Source organism: Paralichthys olivaceus, chromosome 15 (genome assembly GCF_024713975.1).
Source record: "Paralichthys olivaceus isolate ysfri-2021 chromosome 15, ASM2471397v2, whole genome shotgun sequence".
Lineage (NCBI taxonomy): Eukaryota > Metazoa > Chordata > Actinopteri > Pleuronectiformes > Paralichthyidae > Paralichthys > Paralichthys olivaceus.
This window is the reverse complement of record NC_091107.1, coordinates 6,688,649-6,702,808: the sequence shown is the minus strand read 5'-3', so window position 1 is coordinate 6,702,808 and position 14,160 is coordinate 6,688,649. Positions and strand designations below refer to the sequence as shown.

The following is a 14,160-nucleotide window of genomic DNA, read 5'->3' as shown; positions in this document are numbered from 1 at the left end:
TTGCTTTTAAAATATACTTATTGACAGTAAAAGTACTTGCAGAGTGTCCGGGTCCATCTCAGGTGTTTCTTCACCAGCACACCTGCAGAGCTTTTTCTTCTTCTTGGTTTGATGGCGGTTGGCAGAGCAGCTAACAGGCGCATTACCGCCACCTGCTGGACTGGAGTGTGGATCAACAGATCTGCAGTGAGGAAAACAACAGAAACTTAATTTCTCTCTATTAAACCTGCTTCCTTGCCGTGGCCATAACTTAAGAATAATTAAACTTTGTTAGATTCATTGTCAACATCCGTCACTCACTTGTGCATAGAAATGTACCTGAAAATAAATATAATCAAGCAAACATAGATATATGAAACATGCACATTAGTACAACAATGCGTTTCCACTGTGTGTATTTGTTTTACTTTCATTGTAAATTACATTCTGAGGTTGTTTATAACTTTCGCCCTCCGCCTTTTTGTCCCCTTCGACTTTCCGTAGCTTGTCCGGAAGTAGCGGCGCGGGTTGTGTGAATATTTCGCGGGAGATCAGCAGCGGCCACAGAGACTGTTTAACTGTCAACACGAAGTAAAACTCTCTCTGAACTCAACACGATGAGTCTGTGGGTGGACAAATACCGACCGACGTCTCTGGGTAAACTGGACTTCCACAAGGACCAAGCGACTCAGCTGAGAAACCTGGTGAGAAGAGAAACAACCTGGTTCGGGTTAGCGTCACGTTCAGCAGCTACACACCAACACGTTCAGGCTAGAAGAGACTTGTTGTGCTCGAGAACTTTGTCAAAATCAATCGTTTACGTGTTAATTTTTGCGTTTCCATTTAAGCTAGCTTGTTTGAGGTAGCAGTGTTCGTGTTAGCTTGAATCACATCATGCTACACGTGTTGTTTGGGTTTTATTTTATCCTCTAAAGTTTAATGTTGCTGCTCATCAGAATAAATCCAGCTGGCTGTAAGTAGGAGGAGATTTTAGTTTGAGTTAAATGTCACCAAAGCGTCATTTTACTCCATTGAGTGTCAACAACAGCAAGGAAACATACGTCATAACCTATGGTCATAACACATTCACAGTTACATTGGACACATTTAGAAGAGTAGCACGTGTTTTTCTTTAAATCCATTCGGTAAATAAACCTCTTTATAGAATCTCTAGCTCTCCCTGCATATACTGTTTACTGCTGGCTGCTAAGTGTAATGAGAGATTAAAGGTAAAGAGCAACAATAACAATGATAAGGTGTGAATTTCTTACAGTAAATTCAGCTTTGTGCAAAGGTTTGGGCAAGTTGCATGATTTCTCGATTATTTGATGGTTTTGTTTCCATGGATATTAAAATGAGGCTTTCTTCCAGTGTTATTGCGCTTACTTTAAATTCTATGAACAAAATCTCGCTCGACGGGTGTTGACTTGCTTCATTAGTCTTTAAAGTGTATTCTGGTCTGTTCTAAGTTGATCCATGTTTTTGTGAACGTTTGTTTCAGGTTCAATGTGGCGACTTCCCGCACTTGTTGGTGTACGGTCCATCGGGGGCGGGGAAGAAGACCCGCATCATGTGTCTGCTGCGGGAGCTGTATGGAGCTGGTGTGGAGAAGCTTCGCATAGAGCACCAGACCATCGTGGTGAGAGAGTCTCAACACTACAACACACAAGTCACATGTGGTGTCTCTACTTTGAGTCACGGTTGAGACGTCAGATGAACGTTTAGTTGATTTGCTGTTTGTGGGTTTTTCTGAATTCAGGCTCCTTCAAAGAAGAAAATTGAGATCAACACAATAGCCAGCAACTATCACTTGGAAGTCAATGCCAGGTACCATTTTGTGCTACCTTTTACTCCTTTACATTATTATTACTTCACTGCATTCAACAATAACTGTTGCATATAATAGCTCTTAGTGTTTCTGTCCTGTGTTTTCCAGTGATGCAGGAAACCAGGACCGTGTGGTGATTCAAGAGCTGATTAAAACCGTGGCTCAGTCTCAACAGATCCAGTCAAGCACCCAGAGAGAGTTTAAAGGTAGAAAAGACAAAACCCACTGGTCTCAGAGCCTCAGCTTTCCCTGATGCCCCCCCCCCTCTGGCTTTGATATCACACTGTCATTCTCGTAGTAATCTCCACACTTTTTCCTTCTCAGTGGTGTTGCTAACAGAAGTGGACAGACTCACGAAGGATGCTCAGCACGCTTTGCGTCGCACTATGGAAAAGTATATGTCCACCTGCCGGCTCATCCTCTGCTCTACCTCCACCTCCAGAGTTATTGGGCCAATTCGGAGCCGTTGTCTGGCAATCAGGGTTCCTCTGCCGAGCACGGAAGAGGTAGAATAGATGTAGAAGTTGCTTATTAAAATGCCCCACCTTTTCTTTATAAATCAGGATCAAGGGATTTTCAAACTTCTTTTTTCGTCTTGTTTCTTTCAGGTCTGTAATGTTTTGACATCAGTCTGTAAAAAGGAGGGTTTGCTCCTCCCGCCTGAGCTCGCCAAGCAAATCAGTGAGAAGTCCGGTCGCAACCTCCGCAAAGCTCTCCTGATGTGTGAGGCCTGCAGAGTGCAGCAGTAAGTTGTGATGTCTCAGCATTATCAGTGGATTAGTATAAACAAAATGTTTTTTTTCTTATTCAGGCTTTGTTTATCTCCTGCAGGTATCCGTTCTCAGTGGACCAGGACGTCCCAGAGACGGACTGGGAGGTGTACCTCAGAGAAACAGCCAATGCCATTGTCAGCCAGCAGAGCCCTCAGAGGTAAGAGAGGCAAAGTGTAAGAGAGCAGAGGGTTGGTTCTGTTGGAGAGTAAAGGAACGTAATCAGACTGAATCTGTCTTTATTCCAGGTTGTTGGAGGTTCGAGCCAGACTGTACGAGCTGCTGACTCACTGCATCCCTCCTGAGATCATCATGAAGGTACCATTTACCATTAAAGTGCTCAGACAATTTAGAGTAATGTTCATGATGTTAAGTATTTATTTTCCTTGGCCCATCCTGTGACAGGGACTGGTGACGGAGCTGCTAAGTAACTGCGATGGTCAGCTGAAGACGGAGGTCGCCCACATGGCGGCTTACTACGAACACAGGCTGCAGCTGGGAAACAAAGCCATCTACCACCTCGAGGCCTTCACAGCCAAGTTCATGGCCATCTACAAGAAGTTCATGGAAGACGGTCTGGACGCCATGATGTTTTGACTCTGAATGGACTTAAATACTGTTACTTATCTTGAAGTTGGAGATCAACAGCACTAACAGTTTATTTCTTGAAATCTTTCCTCTTGGCCCACACAAGACTAATATTACAGATGTACATGTGTGTTCTGTGGCAACCCCAGTTTGAATCTTGACAGTAGCACTGGACAGTTCAGTGAAATACAGATCATACAGAACACACAAAGAAGAGAGAATCTTCTTAACAGTGTTAAGTAGAAGATTTACAATAAATTGATTTGTTTTTCCAACATGTAAAAAGTCTGATATTGCTCCATGCACAAAACATGGATTTTTACCATAAACTGTGTTTTTCCACTTCACTCTCGTAGACCATCACTCCTGTTGAGTATGACAGAACATGACACTGCCCTCAACACGATTCAGTATGTGAGACAGTCAGAGAACATGGGGAGACGATTCTGCAGGTTTAAATCTTTGAGATTTAATTCACCAGAAACTGTCGTCAGTGTTTAACAGGTAAACAAATACTCATCATCATCACAGAACTGCACAAACTAGTCTAATGAAGCAGATAAAAATATTCTGTTGGGATTTTCTAGAAACCCATAACAGCAGGTACACAATGCAATACAATGCATCGTCCAATGGTGTCTTACTCTGGATATCTTCTCCTTGTGAGTCTGTGGGAAATGACCGTCTCTCTGACCAGCATACCACCCCCCCAAAAAATAAGTTCTTCCTGTGACACACAACATTACCTGGAGCTGATAATTCTTGTGGTAGTTAAACCTGAATAATAAATAATATGCAGAGTTTTCCTCTGTCACGACCATTTTTCTAAAAAATCAGGAGCAGCAGTGTCTTTAAAAGATTCAATGACATTTCCAGGTTCATCAGCTGTTAAATGTGCCTCAGCTACTGTAACAAATTTAAACCATCTTTAAATAACACTCAATAATGAGGATTTTACCACAAAGTACTTATTCAAACCTCATTTAGAAGAAAGTCAACAGACGAACTATAATTACAAACTGACATGAACTCTACACACGCTGAACAACAAGCTCAATATCTTCTGTTGAGACTCATTTATAGAACAGTGAGAATCCTCAGTAGCATTCTTTGTTTCTCTTGGCTGTGTAGTAAATGATGAGGCACAGGGTGATCAGCACCCCTGAGCCCACAAGTGTCAAGAATCCCACCAAAGGCCTCTTCACCAGCACGTGGCAGCCCAGGCAGGGCTGAGGGGAGCTGGGACACTGCTGCGGTGCGGCCCCCGGGATGGGGAAGCCATTGTGCTGGATGATGTTGCGGTAGTTGGAGAGAGACGCCTTGACGATGACCTCCTCGTGGACTTGGCCGTACAAACCGAACCCCGGGTCCCTTTGGTCGCTCAGCGCGTACGCAAAGTAACCCTTCAGGTTGACGCCGTCCAGAGTGTACGCTGAGGAGGAAACGCCAAACATGGGACATTATTAATTTATGTGTGCATGTGAAGGTGAGGTGGTGGACTGGATGTGACCGTAGAAAAAAGGCAACACAACCTTTAAACAAAGTATGTAAACACAGAATAAAGGATTATAAATGTAGTGTGGTGCTGCCACTCAGTGGTGACAGAGCAAACTGCAACACAATAACATGACAGCACAACCTCTCGTGACTTCTTCACAGAGTAAAACTCCACAAGGACAGAGAACTAGATAGTGAGTGACCTTGACTCACTTCAGTGCAGAGTGAGTACCTCTGTTGACATTTGTGTGTGTGTGTGTCTGAGTGTGTGTGTCTGAGTCAGCTGGCTGTTCAGAGGTCAGTGACCTACATGCTCAGGTAATATTTAAGCCCTGTAGACGTTGTTTAATGAAAGAAGAGGGAGGATGTCAGTTACGTATGCAGGACTGATGACTCTACACAACCACACTGATAATGTGTTAATCCTTTGAGCCCTCACTCAGGGAAAACTTCAACATCTTACATGTGTATATTATATTATTTCTTACTATATTTTTTTACTTTCTACCTCCACCAAGGTTATGCAAAGGATTATGCAAAAACTACTTAAGTAATTTCCACAAAACGTGTTGGGTAGCAGAAGGATGAGACATGAAAAAACCCTTTATAATGGATTATTAACATTCTATTTTATCTCCACAGTAAATGTGTGTGTCTGTGTTCTCACCTTTCAGAGCCTCATTTATGTAGTTGTACAGGTAGTAGACTCTCAGGCTGTCTTTAAAGCGGGCTGGGTCTTCCTGGACCCCGTTAGCCATTACAAAGACGGGGACGTCACAGTAGTGCTCCTTCACCTGACACAGAAATGTTTGAAGGAATTTCTCTCTGAATATTCGATACCATGTTTTTCCACAAAAATGACATACCTCATCTGCAAAATCAATGAGAATAGAAATATTGTGCTACACACATTTTCCATTATGTGCAATGAGCAAACATCTGCATGAAGATTATCTGCTCGATGTCTGGGGGAAAAGTCTACTTTACACACGACTGTAAATGAAAAACAGATAAGATGTGAATGAACCAGCCACCAAACACACAGTGAGTCTGACTCCCCCGTCCTCTCTCACCCAGTTGAGGGCTTTCCTCAGGCCCCAGGGCACCACAGGCCTCGGGGACATGATCCACGTGGTGTCGATCATGTGTTGGACCTCCAGCATCGCCGTGTAGGTGTACCTGCAGACATGGTGATGATACAGACGCTCATTATGGGATGTAATCTCAACACGTCACTGCATTAGAGCAGTATAACCGTTTTCTGTTGCATCTCATACCTCCACCCTCTCTCCCCCTTTGTTTCCCATCCGTCACTGTCAAATTAAAAACGGATTTAAACTTACGAGTCCTCCTTCGCATGTGTCACCAACTTGGTGCTGAAGTGACTGATGGCAAAGAAGTCGTACGTTCCTTTAACCAGCTGTCTGTCATCTTCATTGAAGACCGGCAGCCTGTGGAGACGATAGAACAGTAGAATTTTAAGTACAAGTTGCTCAATTAACCATATTGTGCACAGTTAGTATTAATATTAATGACAAAGCATAAGCTTTCAAAATGACTTAATCAACCCAAGAAACCATCGATCCCCTTTTAATGCAGCACTGGGATGAAACTCAAGACTCAACAGATCATCAATAATCTGCTGCAGAAAGCATGTGGTGGGTTTTTGTAAAAAGTTTTCAGGGTGAGGTCGGTCAGAGCAGAAAATGTTCCCGACTGAAAGCTCTGGAATTTGAGATCTGTAATGAATTCCCTGACACTCAGTGGCGATAAATGAAAAGTCAGAGGATCATCCAAGTCCTCCGAAGACCATGAATGTCAGAATAAAACTTCACTATTCGTACTCCAGTGAGTTGAGCTGACGCAGCCAGCTCCTCATCCCCAGAGGATAGTCCCCGCTGCCAAAGATCGGCTCCGCGAACCATCCGACGCTGAAGTCCAGGACCCTTTTAGCTGGTTCCACGTCCTCACGGCTGAAGGAGAAGGCCGGTTCCACCCAGTCCATGTGCAGAGCCAGAGACACCTGAGACACAACAGTAAACATGGCAGCACACGTCTGAGACATTTCTCTTGTTGATTCCAACCGCTGCTAAATGTGACTTACGTTTATAAAATAAAATTAGGAACTTGCAGGATTAGTTGTGTGACATGCATGAACCCTTGAACTAAAAACAACATAAAGACTTCATTAAATGTAACGAAATTTAAACTGTATCTCTGTACTGACCTGTCCTCCCTGTGTTTGTCTAAACTCGCGGTCGTAGGCGCGCCAGGCCAGAGCGTGCGCCCGCAGCATCTGATGCCCCTCCTGGTAGCTCACCATCTCGTCGTTGGGCTCGTTCAGGGTGATCCACATCTTCACGTGGGCGCCGAGTTCTCTGTAGCAGAGTCTGGCGTAATCTGCGAACGCCTCCGGAGTCTTCCTGACAGAAAAGTCAGGACATCTTTATTTTTATACACTGAGATGTATCACGGGTGACATTTATCACTCGCATGGTAGTTCTGTCCCAGCTGCATTTGGAGGTTAAATGTGAGCAAGTTAATTTATCAGTTTATCAGCATTCAATTATTTTTTAGGCCGAAATACCAAAAATTCACAGACATTTCAAATTTCAAATGTGATTTTCTTTATCACTTTCTTTTTTGATACAAATAGTTTCAAAAAGTGGATTTGAGTGTTGGGAAACCATGATGGACATTTTCATGATTTTCTGACACAAAACAACAAATTCAATATTCTGTCAACAGAGAAAAAATAATTAGCAGATTAATCAACAGTTAAAGTATTTTATCAAAGCTATGTCAAATACGATGATGACTGTGTACAGTGACGTATCTTTATGACAGGAAGAGGAAAGATGTTACCATGGCAGCAAGAGATAAAAGACAGAATGTTTCTGGGAACAGTGTTGAATGTTTACTTTTACATCGGAACAGTCGTAAATCGTCATAAAGTGTAATAAATTACATCAGATGAAGGAGGTGGGGGGGGGGGGGGGGGGGGGGGGGGGGGGGGTGTTACTGCTCTGTATTTGGCACAGATTTCCAAGTTCTACCGATAATGACGCTTGTTCAACCCTCGTGTAAATGATGTAACGTTTGAAACCAAATAAGAAACTGAAGGAAGAGTCGTGAGATGGAAGAGTGTAGTTTAACTCTCAGGCCTCGGACATCAAACCAACATGTCCAGCTCCAGCATCTGTGTCTCTACCTGTTCAGCCACTTGTTGGTGGTATCCAGCGGCGCCGGCAGGCTGCTGCGCTGGCGTGTGTGGTGCCACAGCGTGACCACGGGTGTGACGTTGGCCTGCAGCAGCTGGTGGGTGAAGCAGCGGTAGTAGCCCAGCAGGGTGGTGTTGGGGTGAGCCACGTCGCCCGTGGGCACCAGGGCCGACCAGTTCAGAGAGAAATGGAAGTGGTTTACTCCGACCTGCTGGATTTCATTGACCTGAGGAGAGGGAGGAGGATAAATAAGGCAAAGCTTCAAATACTGTTCATAGTGTACATGTAGAAGTCCTGCAGCTTGTATATTCATAAGTGCCATTCCCTACACACCATAAAGCATGATTTATAGATCTTCAAAAAACTGTGACTGTGAAAGAACCAGAGGGCCACTTTATTATGATGTTTTCACTTTAATTCAAATTTCAATAAAAAGGACATGATCCCTCACTGACTTCCCACAACTTATATTTAATCACAGACCTATAGCTCCACGTGTGAGGCTCATCGTGCACTTGAGCTGTTTAACTGATCAGTGTTTAAATGGGAGAGATACACACTTGTTGTCGGACGGTGGCGTAATCAGCACAGTGTGCAGTTCTCCGTAGAGGCGGCGCGCTGAAGCCCTCCAGCCTCACCAGGGCTCCATTGTTGGAGATGTTCCAAAGGTAAACACTGGGGTCAGCAAACTGGCTGGGCATCATCTCCACCTGCGACACGAGGGCAGGCCGCACAAAAACACACAAACACACACTAATGTAAACATGCACCTGCTCACCGCCCAGTGCTGCGCTTACCTCACACACACACTAATGCAAATAAAGGCCAAATAGGGCAGGTGGATAGGAGGAGCGGGTCCTGTGAGGTTATCTGGTTTATGATTGAGAGAGGAATCGTCGTCATGGCTGAGCTTGAGCTGGACTTTCACCATGAAAACTGCAAGTTCAAAATAATGTAGTGGACATGATGTGAGTTAGTCAGAGCAGAGGAGGACTGTGTTTTTTTTTATTCCTTCTTCACAACATGCAGGGAATCAAAAACACAGAATAGAGCTGTGAATTTAACAGATATCCTGAACCTTCTTCATTCAGCTGGAGACAATTCAAAAGTCATGTTTTAAGTTTTGCAGATTTAACAAATCCACTCTTCACCTAATATTACGCTGAATCATCCTTCTACACAAAACTCTGTCTTCCCGTCCTCGACATGAACACACACTCGTACCTGGATGGAGTTGGCAGATACACCCCAGGCAAAATCACACGGGAAGACTCCCTGCGCCGGTCTGTTCTCTGGGAGTTCCGGGAAACCGTTTCTTTGGATGACGTTTCTTAGGGAATAAAAAAAATTATGATCACATTAGAAGGAGCTGAGATGAAAACTACATCTTCATGTGCAGTTTTAAAAAATAAATAAATAAGTAGTTCTTTCCTTTCCAGAAAACTGAAGATCTAATAACTTTTACTTTCAAATAACTGTTTTATCTTCTTTTGCTTAGATCTGAAATTCTTGGACCTACTGTTTATGTGTAGTAGCATTCACTGATGATTTTATGATATTCAAAAGGAAACAATGACATTAAGTAATAATTTGTCCATTGTTATTAAGATCATTTACACCCGATTGTTCTGTGTTGTTTAAAGTAATAAGACATTTTGTTTAAATGTCACATTTGGTATGAACATCTCGAAACGCTTAATATCTGAAATAGTTGTTTTCAACTGAATCAACAGTGAAGCTGTGAATTATTTACATGCAGTGGAAAAATGGAACGACTCAGCAAAGTGACAAAAATAAACTTGAAAACACTGTGGACGTTTTTAATCATCTGTGAAACAGTGTTTTTCTCATAAACTCTGCAGGAATCTATAAATGGTCTCAGCTGTTGTCTGTGCTGTTGTCTGTGCTGTTCATCCCTCAGTCAGTGTTCACCTGTAGAAGGTGGCAGACGTCTTGGGCTCCCTCTTCATGTCAGGAGTGTTGAAGTCGACGTAGTAGAGTCCTCGTCGTATCCCGTATTCTCTGTGCCACTCGAAACCATCGATCAGAGACCAGGCTGTGTATCCAATGACATTCACTCCGTCTATGGCAATCGCTTCAGGGGAAAACAGACAGGCACAGACAGACAAATAGAAACACACAGACAGGTATAGACAGACAAATAGACACAGACAGACAAAAAAAACAGACAGACAACACAAACAGTCACAGACAGACACAAACACAGATAAACACAGACAGATTTAAGTTGTTACTTCTGTTAAGGTCTCAGTTTCATGTAAATGGATCCGTGTCCACAGATTTGATCCTCGTGCTGCTGTGATGGGTCAGGACCTCTTTATATACAGTCTATGGTCAGGACTCACATTTCAGGGCCTCAGCGATGAACCTCTTGAGGTAGTACATGTGTTTGGGGTCTTCAGTCTTGGTGCTGCCGAGGACGTACCTGTGTAGAGCAGCGGGGACAACAACATGTTCAGCAAACACCAGAGCAACACACAGGAAACACCACGAGATGACACCTACCAGCCGCTCTGCACCACAAAGATGGGCGGCCGGTCGTACTCGGCGTTGACCCAGTAGAGCAGCATCCTCAGGTCCAGATCCTCCTGCTGCCCAAACTTCAGGCTGTCGTTGATGAGCTGGAAGCTGAGGGCCGCTCCGTGGGAGAGGGCGAAGAAGTCTGCCGTTCCCCTCACCTGCTCCCTCTCCTCCCGCGTGAACGTGGGCAGGCGTGACCCCAGTCTGGCCCTCATGCAGGGGGGGTAGTCCCCGTCTGTGAACAGCGGCCGTGCGAACCAGCCCAGGACGTGGTCCAGGGAGCACTGGCACTCTCGCAGGCTCTCCAGGCGGGTGCGACTGGGCTTGATCCAGTGAGAGGCCAGAGCCATGGACAGCTTGCCCTGCTGACGGGGGCGGTAGTGTCGGTCATAGAGATGCCACACAGCTGCGTGAGCCTGGAGGACAAACAGACACAGAGAGAAGTGATGGAGGCGGAGGAGAAAATGATAGAAATGATGCAGGAAAGAGAAAAGTTGAGGATGCAATGAAGAAAATCCATCAGTTAAACGTCATTTCATGTCTCAAAAAGGTTTATAAAGATTAAAAATGATAAATAAATACAATATGAGGACTATTATCTTAGATACCTGTACTTTACTTCAACATCTCTTCTTTTTTTGATTTTATACTTTTTTATTTCAAGAGAAACACTGTTCTTCCATCTGCTTATCAGCTATTGTACATTAGAGAACAGGAAAATACTTCATAGATTAAACTCCTCCACAGATTACTAACTAGTTTGCAGTTTCTATAATAATGACAGGTCAGTCAGAATTTTAATAATAAAAGTAATTTTCTTTTGCTAAGATAAGACAGACTTTTTAAACCCCAAATCAAATGATAACAGATAACAACATATGATGTTAAATAAATCTTGATCAGTATTTCTGATGTGGACACGTTTAGTTAAAACTTCTTCCACCACAGAATCACATGAAACCACCATTGGGGAGAAACATTTAAATACTAATTCGATATATAATAAATAGTTTAAATCACTCTAACGTAGAACAACGTGTCCTCTGGTCTGTACCTTGAGCAGGTTGTGTCCCACCCTGAACGGCAGGTCGGGGTCGCTCTTGATCCCGGGAGCGACCACTCCGGTGCCGTACCCGTGACGCGCCACCACGAACGGGTTATCGATGGTGATCCAGAGCTTCACGTCGTCCCCGAAGGTCTGGAAGCAGAAGTCCGCGTACTCCTTGAAGATGCCCACCAGCTCCGGGTTGCTCCAGCCGCCGAGGGTCTGCTGCAGGTGGTCGGGCAGGTCCCAGTGGTACAGCGTGACCACCGGCTGCACTCGGACCTCCTTCAGCCTCTTGATGAGCGTCCGGTAGTAGTTGGTGCCGATCTCGTTGTGGCTCCCGCGCGTCCCGTTGGGGAAAATCCGGGCCCAGGACAGGGAGAAGCGGTAGTGGCTGACCCCGAGCTGCCTGATGGCTCTGATGTCGGCGTGGATGTTGTGGTAACTGTCGCTGCCCACGTCCCCGGTGGTCATCCGGTTCCCGCCGCGCGTAAAAGTGTCCCAAATGGAGAGCCCCTTGCCGTCCTTCTCGAACGCGCCCTCCACCTGGTACGCGGCCGTGCCCACCGCCCATACGAAGTCCCTGGGGAAGGTGTCGTAGAGGAAAGCCTTGTCTCCGGGATATGGGAGTTTACTGAAGTGACTCCACGTTTTCAGCCCAGCGTTGGGTTTCGCGGACGCAGAGATGAGGGGGGCGAGAAATGTGAGGAAGGCGAGCAGGGCGCGCATGGCTCCGGGCTGTTCTGGCCTCGGACGTCCAGTTCTCGACTCCACTCTTCACCTGACCATGCTTGGAGGGTTTTCAGTGATTAAACAGGGGACTGTGGAGCGAAGCCAGCCAGCTGTGAACCCACCACACGCACCACCTCTCCAAACCTGTCAATTATTAGCCAAAGCGCCTGACGCACGAAGGTCTCCAGGCACAACATGATGGTGAGAGCCCCAAATGATCAATCGTCTGTGGAGCAAGGACGCAATTGTATCCTTAATGCCTCATTGAGAGGACAGAAGCAGGAGAGCGACCCAGGTGCAAGAGCTCCCACATGATCTCAACAGCACCATTATCATACATCCTCAGCTCATAATCTCATAGGAGTCCATTCAAATGTCACATGTCAGAGTCTCATCTGCATCTCTCACTGGATCAAGCTCAGCAGGCAGATGGGGTGAGAGAGGAGAGAGGAGGGTGAGAGAGGAGGGTGAGAGGGTGAGAGAGGAGGGTGAGGAGGAGATATGCAAACAGCAGAATCAGTTACCCATGCTGCACCACGGTCACACTGCTTCTCTATCTTCCTGCTCTCATCTCCGGTTGCTCGGAAACTCCTCAGCCTCTTAGTGCATCTGGACATCTTGGGCCATGGTGTGTGTGTGTGTTTGTGTGTTTGTGTGTGTGTGTGTGTGTGTGTGTGTGTGTGTATGTGTGTATGTGTGTGTGTGTGTACCTTTAGATACTGAGCCTAAAATATAAAATATACTAACTCATGAAATTAATTAAATCATAAGAGGACAATTAAAGGTCTAATTTAACCTTTTTTTTATTCTGCCCATGTTTTTTTTTTCATTCAGTGAATCTGAACAGGAACTCAGAGACGTTGAGTTCAGTGAGCGACTGAGCTGAGGACGGTCGTCGTTCATTAGATTTGCCTCCAAGAGCAGGTGTTTTATCTGATGTAGGAAACCTGCTGGCAGCTGAGCAGCGTGATCGTGCTCATGGATCATAACCAGGGTGTGAACGTGGTGTGTGGGGGTTTTCCACTGAGTTGTGCTGCGCTGGAAAGTTCAGATCTCAAACGTACGTACATTAACATAAAGCACAGCAAGTCTTTATATCCAAACACAGGAAGAACAAAATAAATGGTGCCAAACGGTTTAACACTGAAATAAAATAGACTTCTGAGCAGTTTGCTAAAGCTGTTGGTGGTTTTTATGTTTCCATCCACATCAAACATGTGGCGTGTGCTGTGTCGTGTAAATCAATAATACCTCAACAGCAAGAGTGAATTTCCTCTGGTTGTTTGCAAGATTCCAAAACCTTCTGAAGTCATTATGATGTCACTTTGCTTTTTCTGTTTTAAACCTGGTAAAAGATAAAAGATGCAGCAGGTTAATTTGCTCAGTTTTCAGACACAGAAGATTTAATTTGAATTTAGAACCAACAGCTGTTTCAGCCTCGATATCCCAAACTCTTCCCTCTCTTCTCTAACAGGTGACATTCAGTAAGAACCAAAACCAAAGAACCAAGAGCAGGACCAGTTTGTGGGTTATCCAATATCATCCGTCCCCGATAAAACAGAATCTGCGTTTGTTGACTGATATGAAAACGTTTAATTTGAATCACTGCAGAAAATCATGTTGTTTTCTTAATTAATATTCAAAAAACTTTGATGGTGTTTGCATTTTCTTTGTATTTGTAGATAGATGTAGATTTGTTATGATACAGTTTATGTTTTAAACTGCAAAATATTAAGTGTCAGTGACATTTCTTTGTCAGAGGCTCAGAATTATTGCCAAATATTACCTTTGCCAAGGAGTTTGTTTTCATCCCTGTCTGCAAGATTATGCAAAAACTACTTGATGAATTACTGACACTGTGGAAGGATGTGGTTTGGGTCAGGGAAGAAACTAATTACATTTTGGTGCAGATCAAAATCAATCAAAAATCTAAGTAGTGATATTTTACGTGATTCTGTT

The 14,160-nt window shown here is 44.4% G+C and overlaps 3 protein-coding genes across 3 annotated transcripts in view; 1 reads left to right on the top strand and 2 right to left on the bottom strand.

The window, feature by feature from the left end:
- The window catches only part of stard13a (StAR related lipid transfer domain containing 13a), a 46,978-nt gene extending 46,912 nt beyond the window's left edge, over positions 1-66 (bottom strand). Inside the window, exon 1 of the mRNA XM_020097325.2 lies at positions 37-66. The gene's annotated coding sequence lies outside the window, so the exon portion shown is untranslated. The remainder of the gene's footprint in view (positions 1-36) is intronic.
- Positions 67-476: 410 nt separating this feature from the next.
- On the top strand, positions 477-3,512 carry rfc3 (replication factor C (activator 1) 3). Its single transcript, XM_020097358.2, has 9 exons — positions 477-683; positions 1,481-1,618; positions 1,739-1,806; positions 1,916-2,013; positions 2,132-2,313; positions 2,416-2,552; positions 2,639-2,737; positions 2,826-2,895; positions 2,983-3,512. The coding sequence occupies exons 1-9, from the start codon at positions 597-599 to the stop codon at positions 3,172-3,174; spliced, it is 1,071 nt and encodes a 356-aa protein (XP_019952917.1). The 5' UTR covers positions 477-596; the 3' UTR covers positions 3,175-3,512.
- A 516-nt stretch (positions 3,513-4,028) lies between these two features.
- On the bottom strand, positions 4,029-12,646 carry kl (klotho). Its single transcript, XM_020097357.2, has 13 exons — positions 11,479-12,646; positions 10,410-10,840; positions 10,250-10,329; positions 9,816-9,978; positions 9,108-9,213; positions 8,444-8,593; positions 7,874-8,109; positions 6,890-7,085; positions 6,507-6,685; positions 6,006-6,113; positions 5,736-5,841; positions 5,330-5,456; positions 4,029-4,597 (listed from the first exon to the last, which is right to left on the bottom strand). Exons 1-13 carry the CDS (start codon positions 12,196-12,198, stop codon positions 4,263-4,265), a joined length of 2,937 nt encoding a protein of 978 aa, XP_019952916.2. The 5' UTR covers positions 12,199-12,646; the 3' UTR covers positions 4,029-4,262.
- Between the last annotated feature and the right edge of the window lie 1,514 nt (positions 12,647-14,160).

Coding starts and splice junctions, on each gene's coding strand:
- rfc3 (XM_020097358.2), top strand. CDS start 597: ATGAGTCTGTGGGTGGACAAATACCGACCGACGTCTCTGGGTAAACTG. Junction 684..1,480: donor CGACTCAGCTGAGAAACCTG/GTGAGAAGAGAA, acceptor CGTTTGTTTCAG/GTTCAATGTGGCGACTTCCC. Junction 2,738..2,825: donor AGCCAGCAGAGCCCTCAGAG/GTAAGAGAGGCA, acceptor TCTTTATTCCAG/GTTGTTGGAGGTTCGAGCCA.
- kl (XM_020097357.2), bottom strand. CDS start 12,198: ATGCGCGCCCTGCTCGCCTTCCTCACATTTCTCGCCCCCCTCATCTCT. Junction 9,214..9,815: donor ACGTCTGCCACCTTCTACAG/GTGAACACTGAC, acceptor TTATTCCCTAAG/AAACGTCATCCAAAGAAACG. Junction 8,594..9,107: donor TATCTGCCAACTCCATCCAG/GTACGAGTGTGT, acceptor CTCGTGTCGCAG/GTGGAGATGATGCCCAGCCA.